Below are 27,496 nucleotides of genomic sequence, written 5' to 3' on the forward strand. Positions count from 1 at the left end.
GAACTGCCACCGCCCAATCCCCATGCACGCTATTTAACAAAGATTTTACTGTGCTTGAAGTTCACCCAGATTCCATGATTTACTGTTATTGCCTATTTTTAAAAAACAAAGTTCTGCAATGTTAGTAGGTTTATCGGCAACTAGGAGAGAACACATTAGTGTTATGATCAGAATTGGCTTGTGCTGTAGGCTAGGACTGCTGCATAGAAAGTACACCAGCTTTTATTTCAATTTACAGTTAATATCTGGCCTCCTCTCCAGCCCCAGAATGAATGACCCCTGCAGCAGCTCTTTGTCGAATGGCAAGTTTGTCTTCATTAATTTTGCTTAGTCAGAAACTTGTTGCGTTCTCCAGCTGCGCCATGGAATGGTAGAAAGTAGGGCTGTTCTCGTGTCGATTTATATACAACACAATCATTTTTTTTTCTGAACTGCTTCACGAAACTCACAAAATGCTTTTGGAAAATCTATCATCTTTTCTTTGAGACAGAAATTTCTATTGTCCAAAATCAAGTTGGAAACAACTTTTTTATTTATAAGAACGAAAATGTTATCTTCTATAAAAACATACATTATTCAGTTGAAGCATCTTGTAACGCTTACCTTAAACTAATATTTCAAAACTTAAGGCTTTGATGTAACCCTGGGTTTAAACTCATGGTGCTGGGAAATGATGAGGCCTGAAAATGAGCATGGAGATCAGGATCCAGCACTAACCCACACCATTCAGATGCAAGCAGCACACAAATTTCATGCTGGCTGCTAATTTAAACGATCGTGGGATACAGCCCAATGTTAATGTGGTCGAGTGGCTGTATACCTCAACAGGGATCTAGATTTGTGTGAGGCTAGTTCCACTTTTAGCTAACTTACACTGACAACCAACCTGCATCTCTTAAAGGGGTGGTGCATTCTGGCTGCAATTGGTACTGGAAGGAGTTAAGGAAGATATTCTGAGAAGGAAGAAGAGGAAATGTGGCATTCCAAGGCTCTTTGATGCAACACTGGAGACCTTGAAGCATGGGATTGCTGGGAGGAGAGAGGTCTTTTGCCCTCTTGACAGTGCTTGAGAAGGAAAAACAGAAATGCTGGAAAAACTCAGCAGGTCTAACAGCATCTGCAGAAAGAGAATAGAGCCAACATTGAAGTTGAATCTGTTTAGAATACTGAAACATCTGGATAGAGTGAACATGGGGAAGGGGTTTCCATTAGTAGGAGGGACCAGGATCCGAGCCTCAGAGTAAAGGGATGACTCTTTAGAACTGAGATGAGAAGGAATTTCTTCAAAGGGCGGTGAATCTAGGGAACTCATTGTCACAGAAGGCTGTGGAGGCCAGGTTATTGAATGTATTTAAGACAGAGATAGATTCTTGATTGGTAAGGAGATCAAAGGTTATGGGAAAAACATGGGAGAATGGGGTTGAGAAACATCAGCTGTGATTGAGTGATGGTGCAGACTTGATAGGAGACAAATTAGGCCATTCAGCCTATGTCTTGTGGTTATGGGATTGTTGGATCCTATAACCAGTGGCTGGACTAAGGCACTGGCCAGAAGCAGGGCTAAATGCATTGAAAATGGCAATCATCTCATAAATCTTCCTTCTGCCATCCCATCCTCCTCACAGATGTCTTTCTGATTTACAGGGTGTAGTTGGTATTAACCTGCAACTGTTGTTCTGTCACCACAACTATCCTTGTGTCTTTCTCCGTTCAGGCACTCACCAACTGTTATTGATCAGATAATATTGTAAGAGCCTGAAGAGGAATGTGAAACAATGTCAATCTGCCTGACATTCACGGCCACTAACTCAGACACTGGCACTGCACACATCTTATCCAGTGATTCACAGTGCACAAGGTACAGAGGAAAAGAATGCACAGATGCCAGTTTCTTGAACTGAGATGTTGTACATGAGTTCCACTGCAGAGTACTCCTATGAGAACTTTGATAAGGTAGTTGACTGAAAAATGCTTATGGGTATGCACAGTGAAAGGCTTGATACATTAGTAGACTTGCCAGAATAATTGCTGTCTCTGTCAAGGAATATGGAGGAGTCTGATACCAAAAGGCTTTACAGACCACTTACAATGGTGGCCAACACTCTGGAAATGTTTGCAGACCATGATGTCATGTCTGATAACCATTGACTTGGCTTCCACAGTAGCACAAGCAGCAATGCCTGTTGCTATCACGGCTGCAGGTTCCAGGCTCTCGCAGCAATTCAGCAGTCCGTCCTCTAACATCATTAAGATTGCTGAGGCGCCATCTCGGTGGTGTGACAATGACTCCATGGGGTTCAGACATGGTATCTTCACTTTGAACTCTCCTTCCCATTATTTCCATTTCATCACTGCCCTTGGTGTTAATGCTCAGCCCAGACTACTTTCATCCATGCTGAAGCATGGTGCATTTGAAGTCAGGTCCTCCAGACTCATTGTTGCTTGACAGCATCCTGTAGTCTTAGTGAGACTAATAGTATTTCACTAGCCATATTATAACCAGTGGGGGAAATGCATGGTAACATTAGGCAAAAAACACCACAAAACAGCTACTAAGGGAATGAATTACAGACATGGAGAGCCCCGGAGAAACGTGACGATATGGGAAAACCAGGGACCCTGGCTCAAAGAAGGGCCAGACTGAGCATTAACACTTTGTGTCTAGCAAAATTTCAGAAAAGTTGGGAAATGAAGAAAAGAGGGAGAGGTGGCAGTGTTGATTAACGAGAAGATTGCGGTGCTGGAGGGAGAGGATCCCCAGAGGGGTCTAGGACATGATCTATTTGGCTAGAGGCTCGAGACCACCAACTAGTGGAAAAGAGAGAGAGGAATAAATTTGCAAATAAAAAACAGAAATGCAAGAATTATGTATTAATTATGCATTTATTACCCAAATGTAGACTGGAGTGGCAGTAGAGTAGGTCAGTGAGGGAAAAGTGTTCTTTGAAATTACATAGAACATAGAACACTACAGCACAAACAGGCCCTTCGGCCCACAAGTTGCGCTGATCATATCCATACCTACCAGGCCATAGAACTACCTATAACTCCCAATCCCATTAAACCCCATGTTCTCATCCAGAAGTCTTTTTTAAAAGACCCCAGCGAGTTTGCGTCTACCACCACTGATGGCAGCCGATTCCACTCACTCACCACCCTCTGACTGAAAAACTTACCCCTAACATCTCCTCTGTACCTGCTCCCCAGCACCTTTAAACCTGTGTCCTTTCGTAATGACCATTTTAGCCCTGGGAAATAGCCTCCGAGAATCCACCCTATCTATCCCTCTCAACGTTTTATAAACCTCTATCAGGTCGCCTCTCAACCTTCGTCTCTCCAGGGAGAAGAGACCTAGCTCCCTCAACCTATCTGCTTAAGGCATGCCTCCCAATCCAGGCAACATCCTTGTAAATCTCCTCTGCACCCTTTCTATAGCTTCCACGTCCTTCCTGTAATGAGGTGACCAGAACCGCACACAGTACTCCAAGTTGTTCAGTAAAGTTTCCTAAGCAATATGTTTCTAGTCAATGAAAAAGGAATGCTGCTTGACCTGGTTCTTGGGAATGAGGTGGGCGAAATGGATCAAGTGTCAGTTGGAGGACAATTTGGATAATGAGCATTGTATTATAAAATTTAGACTGGCTATGGAAAAGGAAAAGGAGCAATTCAGAATATGAATATAATTAACTGGCATAAGAATGGATCTGACCCAGATTTGAAACTGAGCAATGGGCTGCCTTCAAGTTCAAGGACAGTTAAGGTATATTCTCATGAAAAGGAAAGGTATGGTAAACAAATCCATAACTTCCTAGAAGATGAGAAAAATATTACTGGTGTCAGGTAGCTAATTGACTTGGGATCCATGCCAAACAAAGAAGGTTTAAGAGGATAATAAGAGAAAAGAATATGGGAAGAAACCCACAGCCTACATTAGACAGTCTTCTCTACACATATAATTAGTAAAAGGATTGTAAGAAGAGGAGTATATCAGACTGATTAGGGATCAGAAAGAGGGTTAATGCATGAAGACAGGGCATGGCTGAAGTATTAAGCAAATATTCTGCATTTGTCTTTACCAAGGAAAAAGATGCTCCCAGGTCATGGTGTAAGAAGAGGTAGGTCAGATAAGAGCAAACAAAAAACAAAATAAATTACAGCACAGGAACAGGCCCTTCGGCCCTCCAAGCCTGCACTGACCATGCTGCTCAACTTAACTAAAACATCCTACCCTTCCGGGTACCATATCCCTCTATTCCAATCCTATTCATGTACTTGTCAAGATGCTCCTTAAAAGTCACTACCGTATCCGCTTCCACTACCTTCCCAAGCCACAAGTTCCAGGCACCCAGTACTGTCTGTGTTTTAAAAAAAAATTTGCCTCATATATCACCTTTAAACCTTGCCCCTCCCACTTTAAACCTATGCCCCCTAGCAATTGACTCTTCCACCCTGGGAAAAAGCTTCTGAGTATTCACTAGAATACCTGAGTATCCACTAAATACCTGACGCATTTAAATTGCTGTGGAGGAAGTATTAAATAGGCTGTTTTGTATTTGCAGTTCATAAGGTTCAAGAACTAAGTAAACTGGATTGAAAGAAGTGAGAGTGTAAATTGCAGAGACACTGGCCATAATTTTCCAATCTTCTTTAGATTCAGCCAGAGGACCAGAAAACTACCGATATTAATTAAACTCTTGTTCAGAAAAGGGTGTAACGATAAGCCTAGCGCAAGCTAAATTGCTCCTTAGTGTCCCAGAATATATAGGTTGAGTGAGACTACAGGGAAAATACGTGGGATTACTGGGATAGGTTGCGATAATGGGTAAGAGTTGGTGCAGATTCAATGGGACAGATAGCCTCCTTCTGCACTGCAGGGATTCAGTGATCTCGTCTGTAGCCATGCTAAGCAGAAGACCACTTGCTCTGTAATTCTGTTTACTCAGTCTGCTCCCTGCAACCCTCTTCCAAAGCTTTTAAATTGGTATCTCTGTCTGACTTTCTCTCCATGGCATTTTTTGACTTGCGGACTCCCTAAATCAGGCTACCTCAAGAAGAGCTGTTCACTGACATTTGAACTGATCAGGTGACCCAACAAAATACTTCCAGAGGGTCCCACTCTCAATACTAGGTAGGAGCCAATACAACTAACATGGTAACATCCTTTAACTTGTGTTACAATCTCCATAGATGGAAGATGGAACACAAAGATCAATGGATTTTGTGACCCTCCTTCCCTTGAAAGAAGTAAATGCTTCTTTACAATGGCTGTACAGTTTATTCACAAGAAACACTTAACATCATACACTTTAACAAATAGTTTATAAAATACTAGATCGATAAACATTTTATTTTGTTTTGCAACTACACATTATATGATACAGTTCATAAATGCTTAACTGAAACAAAAGTCATCACATGTAAAACTTAGGACTAGAAGGATTTGAACATTACAAAATTATCATAACTCAAAACTTGTGTTTCTTTGTATTATTCTTAATTTTAACTTAACAAACAATGTTTCATTTAAGTTAGAGGCTAATTGGCATCCTTTTTAATGGTAGGCATAATTCTGTATCTAGGCTCATCGCTCTCTTCATGATGAAGTTCTAACAGTTCATCAGTCATGGTTTTTAATTCTGCATTGAACCAATTGTTCTGATTTGGGGTTTCCTGTTCTAGGCTATACTTAGAAAATTCTGGTGCTTGAAGTTCCATCATGTTTCAACTGAAGATGCATCTTTGCTGAATTAATGAATTTGTCATTTAGACATTTCAAGTCCTCACTCAAATGTTTTACTAACTATGACTGATACTTCAAATTTTGCACCAATTTTTTTTTTCACTAGCATCTTTTGCACAGGAGAATTTGTTATCTACGCTAATCAGTTTTTCCTTAAATTGCTCATTATCAACACTGAAAAATTACTGTCAGCAACCACAGAAAGTTTAAAGTGTGGTAAGATTTAATATGATCAAATGTCTGCTGCAATATAGTCATCACCACATCACTGTTCCCATTAGCCAAATTGTTGCCCAATAAAAAATCTGTTCTTTCCATAGGTAAACTAGGATCCATTCCCACCATAATAGTTCCATTTACTAAGTCACTTTGTAAATTAATGCTACACAAGGGAACAGATTCAGAAGTTCCATGAATGTCCCTTAGTAAAACCTTTACCTTCAGCAAATCATATAAATAATTATATCATTATCATCAATGACTGATCTGCCAGAGTATCTCTCAAAGTATTAATTGTTTGTTTATTTTGTTGTAGTGAAAGAACACTTCTCCCATTGAGGCAAAATATTTAGAGCCTCCAGTAGCCTGACTCACTTTAGAAATAGTCAAAGAAGAATTCTCTTATTATTCTGAGTCATATTTCCATTTCAAGTATGCTCTGAGGAATGTGTTTCACCTGTACCATTTCTACAGCTTTAATATTAAATTCCTCTTCTGGTACAGCCTTTTCTGAGGGTTGTGTTCTTTCTACAGCCACTGATTTACCTTTCAGATTTCAACAATGGACTTTGAGATGACCTGTTTAATGGCAATAAAAACCTACTGGTTTATTTTCATTTTATTCTCAACACTATCATTTTTTCTTTACTGGAACATCTTCTACCTCCTCTGTAAAACTAGATTTTTTTTTCCCTGTTCCTGCTGTTTTCTTGTTGGTTTTCCAATGGATAGCTCCTTCACTCTAGCTGCCTATGCGATATATCATACCCATCTACCAAAAAACTTAGTCCTCCTGATGTTTTGAAATTTTTCCAAATATCACTAGCTCCCTTACATTCTCAAAATTCTGTTCTAATTTCATTCTAATTAAAATCATCGTTCCCATAGCATTTATGTTTTCCCAGCAAATCCTATAAACATTTCATTTGGCCTTTAAGATTTAATATGTCAACTGATATGCTTTAGGGACAAGCTCATAACCATTAAATACTGCAGTTTTAACTATCACATTCTGAAAATTCTTTCTTCTGAAAGAATAAAATGCATATCCATAGCCTTTCTGGTGGCACAGTGGTTAGCACTGCTGCCTCACGTGCTAGGGACCCAGATTAAATTCTGCCTTTGGATGACTATCTGTGTGGAGTTTGCATGTTCTCACTGTGTCTGTGTGGGTTTCCTCTAGGTGCTCCAATTTCCAAAGATGTGCAGATTAGGTGGATTGGCTATGCTAAATTGCCCCTTAGTGTCAGGGGGATTAGTAGAGTAAACATGTGGGACTATGGGGATAGAGCCTAGGTGGGATTGTTGTCAGTGCAGACTCAATGGGCCAAATAGCCTCTTTCTGCACTGTAGGGTTTCTGTGAACAACTTCACAAAACGAGAGTCCGCGTGTCCTTTAGCCGTTTTAGTTGGTTAGCTACTTTTTCAACTGAGAAAACGGGTCTTCCATAAATTTAGACAATAAACAAAGATTCTTTGTTATATCAAAGCTTATAAATGGAACTCCTCATCCAAATGACTAGACTCTCTTTCACTCCATACCCTCAGCCAGTCTATGCTGTCTGCTTTCTTTCTCTCTCAAAAACTTGAGCTCAAGCTTTTTCACTTCCATTTCTTTTTCCGTCTCAAAATTACATCATTTCTTTATTCTTTTCAAGTTCAAGCTGCTTCATCTGCAACAGAATTCTAGAACATTAATCTGAATTGCTACCTGGATTCACTTTTCTTCCAGTCCCAGATTTTGTGCAATATCCTCAACTACTTCTGCTTTCTTAGCCCTTGATTTTAATTCTGCCTCTCACCTTTCCACTAATGCGATTAACTTGGTCTTGATTAGTTATTGCAAATCACTCCGAGATAAATCTTCCCTCTCAGAAGTGTTGAAGCACTTGACAAGCCCACTCTGCTTTTCAATCAGTATAGTAAAATTCACCATGAAAATCTTATAAACCTTAACTTCAGTAAGTATCAGCATTTGTATTTGTCTGTGGATCCAAGATGATGCAGGAGCCCCCAATTTATTCTATGATCCTTGGCCAGATCGTGGGTGGCTCACTGCTGCCTCACAGCTCAAATCCATACAGCGTATCACAGAGAATGAATCAAATCTACACACTGTGTCACAGAGAGAGTTCAATTCTAGCCTTGGGTGACTGGAGTTTGCATGTTCTCCCTGTGTCTGCATGGGTTTCCTCCAGATGCTCCAGTTTCCTCCCATAGTCCAAAGGTATGCAGGTGAGGTGGATTAGGACTCGTACTAAAAATTGCTCCATAGTGTCTCAAGGGGCGGTACGATTAGAGCAGTTAGCACTGCTGCTTCACAGCACCAGGGACTGCTGTTCAATTCCGGCCTTAGGTGACTATGTGGAGTTTGCACATTCTCCCCATTTCTGTGTGGGTTTCCTACGGGTGCTCCGGTTTCCCCCCTCAGTCCAGAGATGGTTGATTGGCCCTTCGTGTGTCAGGGGGATTAGGAGGATGATGGCAATAGGACCTAACTGTGACTGTTAGTGAAAGCTCAATGAGCCAAATGGCTTCCTTTTGCACTGTAGATTCTATGATTCAATGTGTAGGTTAGATGGATTAGCCACACAAAATGTATGGGATTATAGGGATAGGAGCAGGGGAGAGGGCCTGATTAGATATTCTGTCAGAGAGCAGGTGCAGATTTGATGGGCCAAATGGCTTCTTTGCTGTAAGGATTCTGTTCTATGATTGGGTGACATCTGTTCAGGGATCAATAATGTTTTGTTTAAAATAAAGATTGAGGTTGAAGACAAACCCAGGAACAAATATTCCATAGGTTTTGAACAAGCAACAACAAACTTTATATTATAAGTTTCAGATAACACAATTTATAAATCTGTCTTTCTTACCCTAAAGGGTGTGTGAGGTACATGTGAATTAACAGATGAACTGTAGTCAATCGAACCACACAACAAAGTAAATGAAAACTGCAATCAAAAATACATCATCAAAATGTGAATCCCGTTGTGAGTCAACCTACCACACAAACTTCAACTTTCTCATGAGGGTTTCCAATCTCCACCTTGGAATTTTCTCAAAGTTGCTCCCACTTGGATGGCTTTAACAATGGCTCACCTTACAGGGTTGCAATCTCAGCTTCAGAGATACCTTCTCCCCATGTTCCTGAGTACCAGTAACAACATCCCCAATTCTTCATTCATTAACATGTACAACATCTTATTTTCCCTCTGTTACTGGCCACTTTAGCTTGCACGTGGCCACAGTGGAGAAAGAAAAAACTACAAAATAAACACTCTGAACCAGATTTATAAATAAAATTAGATTGTAGTACATGAAAGTGTTAACAAATCGATGCTGTGCATATTCTGAATATCTGCCAGGCTGGAGAAACGTTTGTTGTGGAAATCCCCAAGTGTTATTATTGGGACTCTTGCTTTCTCTTATAGTAGTGATCCAGATATTGGCATGCAGTTGACATTTTCAAAGTTTGTGGATGACGCAACACTTGGAAGCATTATAAACTGTGAAGAACTTCAACAGGACATATACAATTTGGTGGAGTGGGCAGATAGGTGGCAGATAAAGTTCAAGTGGAGATGTGTGAGATGATGCATTTTGGTAAGAACCTGGAGATATAATAAAAGGGAGAAAATTCTTTAAAGGGGTGCAGGAGCAGAGGGACGTGATTGTACATATGCATTGATCATTGAAGGTGGCAGGACAAGTGAAGGGAACATTTAAGAAAGCATATAATTTTCTGGACTTTAATAGGGTCATAGAGTACAAGAAAGTTAAGTTGAACTTATACTAGTTGGACGTCATCTGGAATATTGTGTATACTTCTCGGCACTACACTATAAGAAGGGTATGAATGTATTAGAGGGAGTGCAGAATAGGTTTACACAATTGGTTCCAAGGCTGAGAAACTTCAATTATAAAAATAGGTTGGAACTGTTCTCCTTGGAGAGAAAAAACTAAGAGGAGATTAGACAGATGTTCAAAATCATGAGAGGGCTGGAGAGACCTAGACAGGAACTGTTGCCACTTGTAAAAGGATTAAGAACGAGAGGGCACAGATTTAAGGTGATTTGCAAAAGAAGCAAACATGATGTTGGAAAAAACCTTTCCACATAATGTGTAGTTTATGTCTGCAATGCACTGCCTGAAAGTGCGATGGAAGCTAGTTCAATTAAGGCATTCAAGAAGGAATTTTATGATTACTTTTAAGTTAAAAGTTCAAATTTATTTATTAGTCACAAGAAGGCTTATATTAACAGTGCAATGAAGTTACTGTGGAAAATCTCCTGGTCGCCACGTTCCGGTGCATGGTTGGATACACTGAGGGAGAACTTAGCATGGCAATGCACCTAACCAGCAAGTCTTTTGGACTGTGGGAGGAAACTGGAGCACTGGAGGAAACCCATGCAGACATGGAGAACGTGCAAACTCCACACAGACAGTGACCCAAGCTGGGAATCAAACCCAGGTCACTGGCACTGTGAGGCAGCAGTGCAAACCACTGTGCCATTGTGACTCATCCACTTTACTTGAATAGAAACAATGTGTAGAGGTATGGGAAAATGGCAGGGGAATGGTGCTAAACCATTGGTGAGTTAAGATAGACACAATGGGCGAAATAGCTTCCTTCTGCACCACAATAATTCTGATTCTGTGAACCTTTGCCAGTCATGATGTGGATATGCCGGCGTTGGACTGGGGTAAACACAGTAAGAAGTCTGACAACACCAGGTTTTAGTCCAACCGATTTATTTGATAGTAAACTCACAAGCTTTCAGGTTAGTCCCTTTGTCAGGTGAATGGAGAATTCTGGCCTCAGACAGAGCATATAAAGCACAGACAGTTTAGAGATTACTGATTAGAATGCGAATCTTTACACCTAACCTGCTGTTCAAGACCTGAAGTGGCTGACAATGTGTGTGGAAGGAGCACTGATCACAGGTTAAAGAGATGTGTATTGTCTCCAGACAGTACAGTAAGTGAGGTTTTGCAAACTCGGCCAACATTGTCTACCTGATACGTTGCAAGAAAGGATGTCCCGAAGCATGGTACATTGGGGAGACCATGCAGACGCTACAACAACGGATGAATGAACATCGCTCAACAATCACCAGGCAAGATTGTTCCCTTCCTGTTGGCGAACACTTCAGTGGTCACGGGCATTCAGCCTCTGACCTTCAGGTAAGCATCCTCCAAGGCGGCCTTCACGACACACGACAGCGTAGAGTCGCTGAACAGAGACTGATAGCCAAGTTCCGCACACATGAGGACAATCTCAACAGGGATCTTGGGTTCATGTCGCACTATCTGTAACCCCCATGACTTGCCTGGGTTTGCAAAACCTCACTTACTGTACTGTCTGGAGACAATACACATCTCTTTAACCTGTGATCAGTGCTCCTTCCACACACATTGTCAGCCACTTCAGGACTTGAACAGCAGGTTAGGTGTAAAGATTCGCATTCTAATCAGTAATCTCTAAACTGTCTGTGCTTTATATGCTCTGTCTGAGGCCAGAACTCTCCATTCACCTGACGAAGGGACTAACCCGAAAGCTTGTGAGTTTACTATCAAATAAATCGGTTGGACTAAAACCTGGTGTTGTCAGACTTTTTACAACCTTTGCCAGTCCAATTTTATCCTAATGACTGCAGTATAGTAGATGAAAGACTACAAACTTTCAGTGGAGAAGGCTAAAATAGCTTTGGAGGCCAACTTTGAGTAACTTGGGGCCTATGAGGCCCAATTTATCTTGGTAGCAGTTTGTGCTGGCTGGCTGGGATGCAATAACAATGACCCTGGGAGAGTGGCAGTGGTGAGAAGATGACTGTGAAGCACAAACCTGCTAACTTTTCTCTGCGTGACAGCAGAGTCATCACCTGGGACAGTGCCTTGACATTCCCAGCAATCTACTGGGGGGCTGAGCTGCTAAGAGACCCTTCAGGTCCTCCTGAACACTGGTACTCACAGCCATGACGGCAGCATTCTGAACCATTTATGGCTTTAATATCATCCTTCACAACAGCATTCAGATAAGGGGTGGCTGCAATGGAAGTCACTGTCTCATGATTGAATCCACAGAGTTTGCCACCACTTCAGTGTTAGAAAATATAGATTCTGAGCTGTGTGCAAATCATTTGCTTATGTTGTGCTGGAATCCTCCAAGCTCCTTGCTTTTGAACTGAGGCTTTCAAGCCGATTTCCCAATACATGAAGCATTTTTTCCTGAATAATCAACTGTATTCTTCTGTAAGTGCCCCATTTGAAGTCCTCATCCAAGCCCGATGCAGTGGAATCCATGTCTGACCTCACTCCCTGGCAAATTGACACCTACACTTTCCTTGCCCCTTACCCTTTGCCCAGTTTATTACAATGACTACATTCTACTACTAATCTATTCTGAGAAATAGTCAGTGTCCACATCTGAATTGGTGGCTATGAACATGAAATCTAGTGATGATCCTGTGTCCTTGCCTGACTGCATATCTGAAAGCTAAAAGAAATCACAAGAGATTGTGGGATGAAGTGGAATTTGAGAAGGATTGAATATATGGATACCAATGTTTGATTTGATTTATTGCCACGTGTATTAACATACAGCGAAAAGTATTGTTTCTATATAGACGAAGCATACCATTCATGAAGAAAACAAGAGAGTGCAGAATGTAATTTTACAGTCATAGCTAAGGTGTAGAGAAAGATCAACTTAATGCAAGATAGGTCCATTCAAATGCCTGATGGCAGCAGGGAAGAAGCTGCTCTTGAGTCAATTGGTATGTGACCTCAGACTTATTCCCGACATTAGAAGGTGGAAGAGACAATGTCCGGGGTGTATAGGGTCCTTAATTATGCTGGCTGCTTTGCTGAACTAGCAGGAAGTGTAGACAGAGCCAATGAATGGGAGACTGGGCTAAATTCACAACCTTTTGTGGTTTCTTGTGGCCTTGGGCAGAGCAGGAGCCATACTAAGCTGTGACACAACCTGAAAGAAAGCTTTCTACGGTGCATCTGTAAAAGTTGGTGAGAGTTGTAGCTGACATGCCAAATCCCTTTAGTCTTCTGAGAAAGTAGAGGCATTGGTGGGTTTTCTTAACTAACGTGTTGGCACGGGGAGACCAAGACAGGTTGTTAGTGATCTGGAAGCCTAAAGACTTGAAACTCTTGACCATTTCTACTACTTCACTGTTGATGTAGACGGGCATGTTCTCGTCTATGTTTCCTGAAATCAATGGCAATCTCCGACGTTTTGTTGACATTGAGGGAGAGATTATTGTTGCTGTACCAGTTCACCAGATTCTCTATCTCATTCCTGTACTCTGTCTCTTCATTGCTGGAGATCTGGCCCACTACGATGGTGCCATGAGCTAATTTGAAAATTGAGTTGGAGGGGAATTTGGCTGCACAATCACAGGTGTAAAAGGAGTAAAGTATGGGGCTGAGAACACAGCCTTGTGGGGCACCAGTGTTGAGGATGATCGTGGAGGAGATGTTGTTGCCTATTCTTACAGATTGTGGTCTGTAGGTTAAGAAGTTCAGGATCCAGTTGCAGGGGGAGGAGCCAAGGCTCAGGCCATGGAGTTTGGAGATAAGCTTCATAGGAATAATGTCTTTGGTTTCAATCCCACACTGTTCCACCCTCAGCAATGGCTGTTCCAATGATGGCAAGTACCATCTTTTCATATAGGGATGAAAACATGCAGACATGTCTGCTGCCCTCTGCCGGTTAGCTTCTGCTACTTGTTGTTAAATATCATCATCCTCATCCTGAGTACACTGCCCAAAGGCAAGTCCAACACACAGTGCCATGACTTACTCAAGCTACAGCAATGAGGCAAGTCTGAAATCCACCCCAGCCAGAGTGAGACTCAAACTCTGCACCATTGGTAGCAATTAGATCCATGCCGGCCATGCAGCCAACTGAGTCAACCTGGTCCCCAAGGAGCCCTGAGTTGCTACAGCCTGTCACTGATGTATGTTGGAAGGTTATACAAGTTGAATCTTAAACCTTTTGGCCATGTTATCAATGCATGCTCATTGGTCATCACTTTCTGGAGTTAGACTTGATCACTGGAGCTTCTGGTTCAGAGGCAGAGACACTAAACACTGTCACTAGCCCCCCATGCCTAACCATGACCTGCAAGAAATAGGTTGTTGAGTGTCATGCCACACATTTGAGTGATGGGGCTGTCAAAATTGAATAGTTGGCAGCGTCTGTGAACTGTGTGTGTGAGGCTTGCAGGCAGTGCTGTGTTTGAAGGTGAAAAGATATGAATGTTTGGTGCGAGTCCTGATTAATAGAGATTCTTGGTAGCATAGTGATGAGTTGGCCAGTGGCTGACATTGGTTTTGCAGTTGATGGGATATGACGTTAGATTCACTGAGCTTGATTACTGTGCGAGGTCTAGATCACTTGGCCTCACGTGAATGTCTTGTTGCATTGCATCTAAGTCCTTGAGGCTTGACTCCTGGCATGACTAACACGTCTGTCCATCTCTAGTGCCTTTAGACTGTGGGTGGAATTTTCCTGTCCCACCCATGACAGCAATCATAGCAGGTGGGACACAGACCATGCAAACATCCGTTGACCTCGGGTGGGATTTTTTGGTCTTGGGGCAAGCGTGGCTGGAAAATTCTGCCCTGTCTGGAGGGCCCTGTGCCATCCTTTATAGATTGAGGACATCTCTACTCCTTACATTCTCTCCGCCAAGACTTTCCAGTGAGCATCCAAAAATCTTCTGAGCTTGCACGTTTCTATGTAATGTATTCCCTCACTGTTCCCATAATACATTTACTGCCTGTATGACCGACTCCTGGCACAATGCAGCTCTCCTTGAAGAGACACAATCTATCTTTATGCAGTAGAAGTTAGCTTTAAGTAATGCTGTGAAGTTAAAATTTTGGAATCCTTGTTGATTTGTGCAATCAATGAACAGTGTAATTAGCACTCGTCATATGTGGAATCATTATATTGAGAAGCCAGAACACATTTGGGGGTTATCCAAGTCAGCTCCCATTGTGTTTTTAAGCATTTTGTCACCATTCACTATACATCATAATTATATAAATACCACATTTTATTTTTACATGAGGTTGGAAAGAATGCTGTGACATGTTAAATCCAGGGAATTAATTCATAAACATTTTTTAGTGGAAAGAATTTAATCATAAATATATTAGTAAACAATTTGACAAAAGATGATATCATTCCATTTAGTTAATTAGATCATGAGTTCCATTTTTCCAAAAATAATTCTGAATAACATAATGATTTTTGACAAGCAAAATAAATTAGGAACTTGGAGTAGAATAAGTTGTCACTACTTCAAATTAAGAAAAGCCTTGTGTGGTTGGCGTACAATAATGCAAAGTAGCAGAAGGAGCTGCTAGGAAGCTGAGAGGCAAAACTTGATGTGAATCTAAACTGACGGTCATATCATCATGGTATTTTTTTTAAGTCTTCCGGTCTCTGCCTTTTTCCATAAATGAAAATGACGAAGTTATAGATTTCAACACACTTTCTACTATAACTGTACTGATGGCTGAATTGCTGTGTGCAAATTGATATTGAAATTGAAAAGACCAAGTACAAAAGGTGGCCATGTAACTGATGGAACTATTCAGGCTGTTGGCTCTCCATCCACTTCCCTTCTTTCCTTTTGAACCCTGACAAGAGTATGGAAGCATTCTCTCAATCTTCTTCAAAGTCACCCTCATTAACTTCAGGATGTTGAAAGCCTTTCTGCATTTCAAAATGATTTAAGAGCAGTGTTGACTCTGGAGGCTCTAACTGTCCTATATTGAGAATTCCAGCAGATTTATCCAGGCACCCAAAAGATGTCATGATGCCCACAGCCAACTCTCGCTGCACGGTGGGCAGAAAACACCACCGTGAAAATGTGACACTAAAATCTTGCCATTTTATCAAATGTAACTAAACAATCATGATACAAGAAATAATGTGTCTGGGTAATGGAGATGCACACTGTAGACAATTTCAATATATATTTGCACGCAGCAGTTCAACTATCAGCACTGTACAGTCCTTTTAAACAAAGTATGACAGCAAGCCCCATAAGGAAATATTGGGTCAGATGACCAAAGATTTGGGCAAGGAGGTAGATTTTAAGTATCACGTTGAAGGAAGAAAGTGAGATGCAGCGATATAGAGTATTTCAGAGTTGGGACCTGAAACATGGACAATGTAGGTGGAGGAATTAAAATTTGGGATGTACAAGTGGCTAGAATGAGAGGAGTACAGATATCTTGGAGGGTTATCAGGCTCAAGATGATTATGGAGATACAGAAGGGTGAGGGAAGGGAGAATGAGAACTTTAAAATCAGGCGTTGTTTGACTGGAGCCAATGTCAGCCAGTGAACACGGATGTTAGGGAAAAACAGGACTTGCTGCATGTTAAGACATGGGCCACAGAGATTATTTATGACCTCCAGTTTATGGGGACAGAATGTGGAAGACCATCGAGGAGTGCATTGGAATAGTTGAGTATAGAGATAACAAAGACATGGATGAGGGGCTTGTGAGCAGATGTGTTGAGGCAGGGGCTAAGTTCAGTGATGGAAATAGGCAGTTTCAGTGATGGCACTAGTATGAGGTTTGAAGCTCAACTGGGGCTCCAATATGATACCAAGGTTGCAAAGAGACTGGTTAAATTTCAGACTATTGCAGGAGAGAGAGATGGAGTGAGTAGCTCGGGATTAGAATTTGAAGCAGGGTTGTTATCGATGGTTTCATTCTTCCCAATATTTATTTGGAGGAAATAATTTTGCAGTGCAGTGGCTAGCACTGCTGCCCCACGGCTTCAGGGTTTGATTCCTGGCTTGGGTCAAAATCTGTGTAGAGTTTGCATGTTCTCCCCATGTCTGCATGGGTTTCCTTCGGTGTTCCAGTTTCCTCCTACAGTCCAACAGATGTGCTGGTTAGCTGCATTGGCCATGCTAAATTGCCCTTTAGTGTCACAGAATGCATAGATTGGAGGGATTAGCGGAGTAAATATGTGGAATTACGGGGCTAGGGCAGACTCGATAGGCTGAATGGCCTCCTTCTGCACTGTGGGGATTCTATGAAATCTCTTCTTTCAGTGCTGCATGTTGGATAAGCAGTCTGATAGTCTTGCCACAATGGAGAAGTTGAGAAGATTGGTGGTGAGGTAGAGCTGGTTGTAAGTGTGAAAACTAACATTGCCTTCTCGTGATGTTGCTGAGGGACAGCATGTAGATGAGAAATGGGACAGAACCAAATAGATCCTTGGGGACACACCAGAGCAGAACAAAAAGATTGCAGATCATTCTCTGGTTGTGAGATACAGTCTCTAGCCAAGGAAAACTGGAGATTACAAACAAAAGAAGCACATTTTAACTATTGTTTTTAAATAACAATTGTGCAGTTTAAGATGGTCATAAATTTTGGAGTATTTCATTGAATTTTGGGTTCTGTTTCCTGATTTAGGTTAAATTTTAAGGTGATTGCTACAAATGTCTAAATCCTGCTTAGCTGATACTTTAATTCACTTTTAGTTCACTTTATCTACACAGCCCCCACCATTTTTATCTTCTGCCAGCTCTACTGATACCTACTAACAGCTTCTAAATTATAAACCAAAATGAGAGTTCTCCTCCCTTATTGTACTCATCTTCTCTCCACCCTCCATTTTGCTGTCCTTCATTTTCTGTCTTCTGACTGTGAGCCTCTGAGTTCTTCCCTTTCTCCCCTAAATTTCTGCCTTTGATGCTGGCATTTCTCCCTTTCACCTGCCGCCCTTTCTCCTCCTCCAGCATCAACTTTACGTTGCACATTAAAAGGCAAACAGTCAGTTTCACAGAGGTCTGTAATTAGGATCCAGTCTATATTGTGTAACCTCTGTGTTGTCTAGCTTTATCTGCTGTCATTTTGCTCTTTCTCTCCATCTTTTTTGTTCTCTGTGAAAGGCACAAGCTCATATTGGATATGAGCTTGTGCCATTAACCATTATGTCTTGCATTCCTGGGTTTCAATGGCAATATGTTATCGCACTTTAAGAATAAAAAAAAAGGACTTTTCAGGTGCTCCTGATCTGAGTCCTCATCTGACATTTGCATCTCAACTTTTCCATGGATCATGATCAGAACAAGGATCCCTGATTGATTTTCTTTTCCATTGCCTGCACCATTGTCCCAGAGTTACTGAGGATAGTTGTAAAACTTATTCATTACAGACTTCTAAGATGAATCTTAGTTATGAAAGTATTTTGGGGCGGGGGGGAAGGAATGTTTTGTTTTGTTTTGTTATGGAAACAATATAATTTGTTTACAAGAATGGCCCTTTGTTACTTGCAGATGATATTATTGTCATGCGTCAAAATGACCATTGCCATTCCGTGACAGCTCCCAGATAAACCATTGCTACTCAGTCTTACCCATGACAGCCCCTCTCTAACATGCTTAATTGACCACAGCGAGGGAAGGTTTTTATATTGTTCAGTTAAGAGCTAAACAGAAGCTACTGGTTTTAAAAAAAAATCTGATTTGAAGGAGAGAATCCATTTTAAATACAGCAGTGTATTTGTTCTTTATGTTGAAGAATTATTCAATTTGTAGGTAGGCCAATGTGCATTGGCTCAATTGTCTTTCAGCTTGACTCTCACTCTGAGCAGATCAGAGTTTGCACTCAAGAAAGTAGGATGATGTGATCTGATGCAGTGTCATTTTGTCTTCCAAGTAACTTATCTGTTCATTGGTGACTCTGCAATGCTCAAGTATTCTAGCACTTTGTGTTGTAGAGTCTGAAGAAGACCCATCGTTATTGTTGTGTGAAAACTCAGTCTTGTCTGTCTTTGGACAAATGTGTAAAACTTCCTCTTTTCTTTTAGACTCCACAAAGAAACTGAAGGATGTTCTGGAAGAATTCCATGGTGCTGGCGTTCTGGTGAAATATAACCCTGAGCAGGTATTTTACTTTCCATGACCTCTGATATCTAATATATTGAGAAAAGAATGTCATAGACTTTGTCCTCCTTCTAGTCCCGCACCCAAGAATTCAATATTAGAGCACTGGAAGGGAATAAACAAGCGTATTCCACATTTTTAAATTTTTCAGTCTATGGGAAATGATGTATTGTTTTCCCTCCCATAACTGAAAATGCTTTTGTGTTGATTTTGTACAACCAATTGACTTGTTGACCACTTCAGAAAACAGTGAGTCAACCACTCGGGCTGGGACTGGTGTCACTTGTAAGCAAAACTGAGCAAGTGTGACAGATTCATTTCCCGAAAAGGCTTTTGTGAACAAGTTTTAGACTAATTCACTCGCTGCCATGGCCATTTATTTCTGGTGCCAGACTGTAATTTATCAGATTTATTGAAATGAATTTTTGTAACTTGAAGTAACGACTACACTATCTCTATGTCTCTGTCACTTGCCAGACTTGCGCTTAATTGGAGACATTTTTATTGACTCTTCCTTCTACAATGTCTTGATGGCGTCATTGATTTTGACATTCGTGTTTGCTACTGTCCTTGTCATTCTTTATTGATGGACTTCTTAATGAAAAATCTATTTAGAAAAATAGATACAGGCACATACGGATAATGTCAGTGCTTTTTCAGTACAACAATGTCTTCAGCCTACATTATCAATCTGTCAATCAATAGCATAGTAAATATCCAATACCACATTGTCCCCTCAATTAAAAGTAGCTGTAGTCAAGAAGACAAGCCTTTTAAATGTGATGTAATAGAATCCTGATGAACTTCAGATTGGGAGATCAATTATGGCTCATGTAGTCCCAAAGTTTTAGACAATATTGTCAGAAGGATCAGCAAATGACTTGGTGAATTTGCAGTAGATAATTAATAAAACTTTAAAAAGTTTGCCATTTTCTCTCTATGTTTGGACATGTTATTTTAAAATCTGTCAGCAGCATCTAACAGAATCAATATCCCAGCTTTTCAATGCACTCTAATAATAGGTTGATGGATGCATTTCAGAGTGTGGTGAAATGAGATTAATCAGGTGATTATTAATGGATTTAAAACATTAATTCACACAGTGACACTGCATGAGATGTGCTGTGTTTAAAATGGTTACATTCATTTAATGGCAAACTGAAATCTTATAATAGGCAGAATTCTGAGGCAGTGACCATTCAGGCACTTGACAGGCCATGGCAGCCCTTCCCCAAAGGGAATCAATCTCGCCCATTGAGAACTGCCAACTATTTAGAGACTAGCAGCTCTTCTGTACTCTACATCACCACCAAGGAGATGATGGCTGCTGCTGGTACTTCAGCCGTCTGAGACCTGAGATTGAGGAGGACCCAGGCACAGTTGTGTGATGGTGAGAAGGAGAGGTGGGATCAGCATTAGGGAAAGGGCAGTGTCAGTCACCCTTAATCAGACACATTGTGCCTTTGAAGAAGGGACATCGTCTCGGGTGCCTGCAAACAAACACACCAGACTTTGCTTGTATGCCCCCCCCCCCCCCCCCCCACATGGCAAGTCCTCTGCCTGCCCCTGGGTTAATGCCAGCAGCAGTGGCATTAATTGCCCACTTAAAAGCATCAATTGACAGCGGGACAGGATAGCTGTATATGAGCTTTTCTGCCATGGATGTAATCAGAGTGGTAGTGGGAAGGTGAAACAGTTTGTCACCCACTATCCTTCTGCTGATTAAGTGCCACTGCCACAAAACTCACCACAGGGGTGGCTACAAGATTCTGCAGAATGTTACATCACAGAAACAGAGATAATTTGATCCTGTATGTCTGTGCCAGCATTTTCCTCCGCTAGCTATTTAGTTTAATCCCGCTTCCCTGCACACTTGCCATATACTTTAGTATTCCCTTTTTTTAAGTAACTATCAAGCTCATTTTACAACAGCTTGTGGACTCAGTTTGAGTACAGATTTGGGGTAGGGAATTGCAGAATCTTAACTCACCTTTTTGTAAACTGTGAACCCTACCACCATGTTAGGCACCATGATGAACTGAGAGAAGAAACCATAAGTTAAGGGAAGTTGATTTGTAGAGCAGAATGAAATAAGCCTATTTATTACATGTTTTTGATTACTGTGTTGAAAGAGTGAGTGAGTAACAGGATCTTCCAGTGGATTAGACACATTTTTCTTACCTTTTCACCTTTACTGGATGAAAATCAGCCTTCATTGATGGAGTAGATGACTTTTTGTTCCTATGTGAAATGATTTTGGGTCATCATGATTCATTTCTTTAGTGGGCATGAGTCTGCAGAATTTTTTTTTAAGTTTAAAGTTTGTTTGTTAGCATCACAAATAGGCTTCCATTAACTCTGCAATGAACTTACTATGAAAATCCCCTAGTCACCACACTCTGCTGCCGATTCAGGTATATATATCACCACAGGGGAAGCTACAAGATTCTCTAATTTTGCTCAGCCAAGCTGCTGGTTTAGAAAATGTAAAAAGTAATCAGATGACTGAAATAGAGGATACTACTCTGAGGGGCAGACTAAGGCATATTACTGAGCAAAAGTGGGTTTATTTCATGCAAAGCTTAACCTTTGTGACACGAACTGGAAGAAGAAAGGATTTACGTGAGCATAAATCTTGTGCTGAACTCTCTGGTGTGGGATTTGCGTGCATAAATGAAGTTTCTACTGCACTTTGAGAGTAGTTATGGCTGCAGAGCAAGAGCAACTTTGAAAAAATTCCTTGCAATAATTTTACTAGTCTGGAATCCAATGGTGTTCTGATATAAGAATAGGTTTTTGACTATGTTAGAATAGTGACTGCACTAATTCGTTGGTTGCAAATGCTTTTGGACACCTATGAAATTTTACACTAAAACATTCTCCTTATAAGCATATATGGAGTTGTTAAGTTCTCTCTTAGAAAGTAAGAACATTGCCTATATCAGTAACGTCCAAAGAGCCCACACTTCACAGGAAGTCCCAACTTCGGCACATGAGGCATCAAGGACCAGAACAAATTATATAGTCTATCGTTTGTGCTTGCTGTTTGATCATTCTGGCCATCACCTGGCCTGGCACATGGAGGAATTTGTAATGACTTGAAAATCTGTTCTATCTCCATGTGCTCCAGCTACTCACTAACTGAAAGCAATCTGTCATTTGGTAGCAGCCCACACACTAACAGAATAAAGTGCTGAAGTTTTGACTTGTTTCTGGATATTGCTTTTATTTACCATCTTCCAAGATTTGAAAAGGTTTCTCCACTAATGTTTGTTAATTTGCTGAAATGATCTTTTTGAAAAGTAATTGTTATTAATGATCAATAATCATGAAAGACTTTATAAAAAGCAAAGTTGTATTGCAGTCCATGCTCCATTTTAACAACAGGCAACAGTCAAGACATCAGTTATCAGTTTAAGACCTGCACCATTTTGACAACCAGGGCTTCATTTAAATTTCATTGGTCAACATTTTACATAGTTCAAGCAGTGAAGGGGACCCTGCCCAGTCAGAAGGTGGGATTTCTGTTACTCGTTTGAAGAGTGAATGTCCTTCTCAAAGAAAACAGTTCTACTCGGTTTAATTTTAGATTGTAGCTAGATGTATTTGCGTATCACCATTTCTCAGACAAAAGCATCTTGTTTCTCAGTGTGCTTCCCACCACACCTTCCCATCCAAAAGTGTTGGTGAGTCTAAACCCATCATTGCCCAGAAGCCGCAGACTCAAAGCATTCAAATTCTGGTATGAGTCTGAGTGCTGTCTCACACTCAGACTACCAGCCTCAATCTGCTGTCCAGTTTGGTCAAAATTGCTATTGTTAAACCCATCCCTATTCAAACGTGATAACTACTTCTGCCTCCTTACTGGCTGTTTACCCTTGGCTTTAACAAAGACAAAATATTGTAACAGAATATAGCTACAAAATAACATGAGAGTTACAGAAATGTTGAGAGACGTGCAGAACAGAGGGTGGGCTGGATTGAATCCAGCTCATCATGAAGGGAAACCTGGTGGCTGGGCCCACTGTTAGCCTTCCGGCAATGGCAAAACCTCACCCTGTTTAACATAGAAACGTAGAAATTTAGAAGATAGAAGCAGGAGAAGGCCTTTCTGAGCCTTCCTGTGGTAATGAATTCCACAAGCTTATCACACTTTGGGTGAAAAAATTTCTCTTAACCTCAGTCCTAAATGGTTTCTCAGGTTTTGACCCCTGGTTCTGGACATCCCTGCTATCGGAAATATCCTCCCTGCATCTACCCTGTCTAGTCCTGTTAAAATTTTATAAGGCTCTGAGACCCTCTTCATTTGTCTGAACTCCAGCAAAAACAATCCTACCCTAGTCAATCTCTCCTCATACATCAGATCTGCTATCCCTGGAATCAGCCTGCTAAATCTTTGCTGCACTCCCTCAAGAGCAAGGACATCCTTCCTCAGAAAAGGAGACCAAAGCTGCAGATAATATCTAGGTGTGGCCTCACCATGGCCCTGTACAATTGCAAAAACACATCCCTGCTCCTGTACTCAACCTCCTGCAACCAACATGTCATTTGTCGCCTTTACTGCTGGCTGCACCTGCATGCATACCTTCAGTAACTGAGGCACAAGGACACCCAGGTCCCACTGCACACTCTCCTCTCTCAATTGACAGACAGCCATTCTGGTATTAACCTGTCTTTTTTTGCTTCCAAAGTGAATAACCTCACATTTATCCAAATTATACTGAATCTGCCATTGATTTGCCCACTCACGCAACCTGTCCAGATCATCCTTTCTTAAATTTTTTTTTAATTCATTCATGGGATATGGGCATTGTTGGCTGGCCAGCATTTATTGCCCATCTCTAATGGCCTTTGAACAGAATGGCTTGCCATTTCAAAGGGCAGCTGAGAGTCAACCACATTCCTGTGGCTCTGGAGTCACATGTAGGCCAGACAAGGTAAGGATGGCAGTTTTCCTTCCCTAAAGAACATTACTGAACCAGATAGGTTTTTCCAACAATCAACAATGGTTTTGTGGTCATCAGTGGATTCTTGTTTCCTGATTTTTTTTATTGAATTTAAATTTCACCATCTGCATGGCAGGATTTGAACCCAGGTCCCCAGAGCATTAGCTGAGTTTCTAGATTAATAGTCCAGCGATAATACCACCAGGCCATTGCCTCTCCAATCATGCTGAAGGATTTCTGTATCCTCGTCACAGTTCATCCTTCCATCCAACTTGGTATCATCTGCAAACATTTTATTTCCTCATCCAAATCATTAATATATTGCGAATAGTTATGGGGCTAATAAGTTAGCTATTAAGTTACGGGGCTTGCATGGGATTCCCAGTGACAGTGATGGAATGATATTTAGGTTAATTAATGAGCTAATTCCATTATTGCCGAACCCACTGTAATTTAGTGGCAGTACAGGGCTTAAATGGGAGGATGTCAGCTCATCTTCACTCACTAATGAAAAGGTTGACAGCTCTTGGCAGGCCTTATTTCAGCTGCTAGGTCTGTCAATAACAGGGAAGCCCCAGTGGTGGCCACTTAATAGCGTGAGCACACTTGATTTTGTCTGGCCACCCACACAGAGGAAATGGGGGTTCTCCGCCAATGGGCCAGACTGCCAGCAGCTTGACAAAATCCCACCTGACATTTGCCACCGCTGGCTTGACTGTTTCAATTTTGTTGACTTCAACCTTTGGTAAAAACTGTTCTTGCCATTGCTTTCATATTAGTGAGAGAACAAGCGCATGCAAAGTGTATACCTTGTGGAAATCCAGTGGTGTGAGAATAGTTGTGATGAAATGGAAGAAACTGAGATGGTGGGTTGGAAACAACCAAAAGTTGTACAGGGTTTTGGTGAGGCTGCATTTGGAATATGGTGTGTAATTTTCATCTCCACACTTAAGGATATACTTGCATTAGAGGTAGTATGGCGAAGATTCACTAAATTTGTTCCTGGTTTGAGGGGGATGTCCTATGACAAGAGTCTAAGTAAATTGGGTCTGTAGTCTCTGGAGTTTAGACAAATGAGTGGCAATTTCATTGCAACCTACCAAATTCTGAATAGGGTGGATGCTGAGAAATTGCTTCTGTTGGCTGTGGAATCTCAAACACAGGGTGCGTTCTCAGGATATGGGGCCAATCATATAGGATTGTGGGGGGGGTGCAAAATTACTTAATTCAAATCCAATGTTTGGAAACCTCTGCCCTCGAGAATTGTGGATGCTCCATCATTGAATTTTATGGTTGGAATAGACAGCTTTTATATGTCTCAGGGAATTGGGCTACGTGGTGACACATTGGTTAGCACTGCTGTTCACAGCGCCAGAGACCCAGGTTCAATTCCCAGCTTGAGTCACTGTGCAGAGTCTGAATGTTCCCCCTGTGTCTGTGTGGGTTTCCTCTGGGTGCTCTGGTTTCCTTCCACATTCTGAAAAACATGCTGGTTGGGTGCATTAGCCATACTAAATTCTCCGTGTACCCACAGAGCGTGGCAACTCGGTGATTTTCACAGTAATTTCATTGCAGTGTTAATGTAAGCCTACTTGTGACACTAATAAATAAACTTTAACTTCAGGGATATGGAGTTAGAAATTAGAGTTTCAACCCAAGTTCAACATGATTGTATTGAATGGTTGGACGATGGGCCATATGTCTATTTTTGCTTGTATTTCTAATGTTCAATCAAAAGTATAGAAGACAATAAATTGCAAGCAGCAAAGAACACGGAGGATCATGGGTCAGGAGGAATAAAGAGCCTTTGTAAATGCATAGATAATTTACAAAAACAGAAACAATATGGAGAAGCTGAGCAATATGTAATTTGTAACTGGGTTCATTCACTATGAAGCTTCACAATGTGGCGACAGAATTAAACTATAAGGAGGTACAAGACTGGATTTGAAAACTATGCTACATTTGCTTTCCTGTCACCACCTTAGTTTGAGCAGCCACAATCAATAGTTTAAATCAAAAGCATTGTTTTTGTAAAGGCATGCAGCACGACATTAAAGGGAAGGGCTGTAATTGTTGCTGTGTGTGTGGGTTTTGCTTGTACTCCATCTTCTGTTAAGTAAAAGACGGAGGCGGTGATCAAATGAAAATTAGACCAGCATGAATGCTCTAAGCCAAAACTGCTGAAACCCTGTTGGAATTCATTAGAAACAAAGAGAAGGGCTGAAAATAACAGAACAGAGGGACTAGTTATCACTTTCAGTGAGTTGTTAAAAGCCATCTGTTCAGACCTACTAACAACTTGCCCAAGTCTGACATGTAGCCCAGTGTAATTTCCCAGTTCAGACTTGTTACCCTTTCAGAATTTAGATAGAACATGCGCCTCCCTCAATCCTTGAGAACAATCACAGACGCCAATCAACCATAAAATATACAAGAAAGGGCTTCTGTAGTGTTTGTAGGATTGACTTTAGGAGGCCTGGAGGCTCAACAAACTCTTTATTCAAGAGTTGTTCACACTGCCCAGTTACCTGCACAAATTACCTATGATATCATTCTCTTAAAGTGCCCAATCAGGAATGACAAAAATACTATACATACACAATAGTTCCTCCCCTTTAAATCAAACGTTCCCCAACACATTAAACAGCATAACATGAATACTCAGTTAACATCAGCAGTCAGTAAGCTTGATGTTTTGGAAATCATCGTTCTCTGCTTGTTGGTGAACTTCAGGTGTCTGCTTCTTAGTACTCGCTGCAACCTCTGGCGTCTTTGGCTTGGTGTGAATGTTGTCTGTTTGTTTAACTGGAGTTGACACTATGATCTGAGGTTGACTCAGTGATTGGCAATTGAAATGCTGTTTTCCCCTGTCAGTTTGTTAGCGTCAGGTTTTTGGGAACACCCAGGTTGTCTTTTGGCATTATTGGATCTGGACCCTCTTGGTTCTTGTCACCAAAAGTTGATCCATGTGCATCCTCCAAATGACATCATCTTGGGTTTGGACGGTGAAGGATATTGTTCCAGTTTGTGCTATGATGATGGCAGGAGTCCATCTTTTGCTTATAGTATAGTTTCTTGCCAGAACTTCTATCCCCTGGTTTAAAAAATCACACTTCCCTTTGTTTTCCTGCCACATGATCTGATCCTGTTATTTTTTTCTGGATGATTTATTTTATCTTTTGGTGATTTTAGTAAGTCAAATGCTGTACGTAGTTGATATTTAATCATCAGATATACCAGAGAAACTTGATTTGCTGAGGGAGTGGTATTCCTATACGTGAGCAGGAATTGGACCAGCATTTTGTCAATGAACCTTGTTCTTTGGTTGTACTTCCTCATTTGCACAAAAAGTTCTGCTTGCCCATTAGTAGTAGGATGGTATGTGTGACCTTGTGTGTTTTATTCTGTTCTCCTTCAAGCAGTTTTCAAACACTTGAGATATGAATTGTGGTCCATTATCACTCACCAATTGTCCAAGGTAATTGAATCTGCTGAAGATTTTCCCCTATATCTCAGCTGTATTCTCTGATGACTCTGAATTTGTGATGACAACTTCTGGCTATTTTGAATGAACATCAAAAATGAGAAACATGCATCTCTTGAATGGTCTTGTGCAAACAGTGTGCACCCATTGCTAAGCCTC

At 41.1% G+C, this 27,496-nt stretch overlaps 1 protein-coding gene across 1 annotated transcript in view; it reads left to right on the forward strand.

Moving 5' to 3' along the window:
• dgkb (diacylglycerol kinase, beta) overlaps positions 1 to 27,496 on the forward strand; it is a 677,279-nt gene that overhangs the window by 52,827 nt on the left and 596,956 nt on the right. The window contains exon 2 of the mRNA XM_080216552.1: positions 18,829 to 18,905. Coding sequence (XP_080072678.1) covers positions 18,829 to 18,905 — 77 coding nt within the window. The remainder of the gene's footprint in view (positions 1 to 18,828; positions 18,906 to 27,496) is intronic.

The sequence above is a fragment of the Carcharhinus amblyrhynchos genome, chromosome 2 (genome assembly GCF_965287045.1).
Source record: "Carcharhinus amblyrhynchos chromosome 2, sCarAmb.v2.hapA, whole genome shotgun sequence".
NCBI lineage: Eukaryota > Metazoa > Chordata > Chondrichthyes > Carcharhiniformes > Carcharhinidae > Carcharhinus > Carcharhinus amblyrhynchos.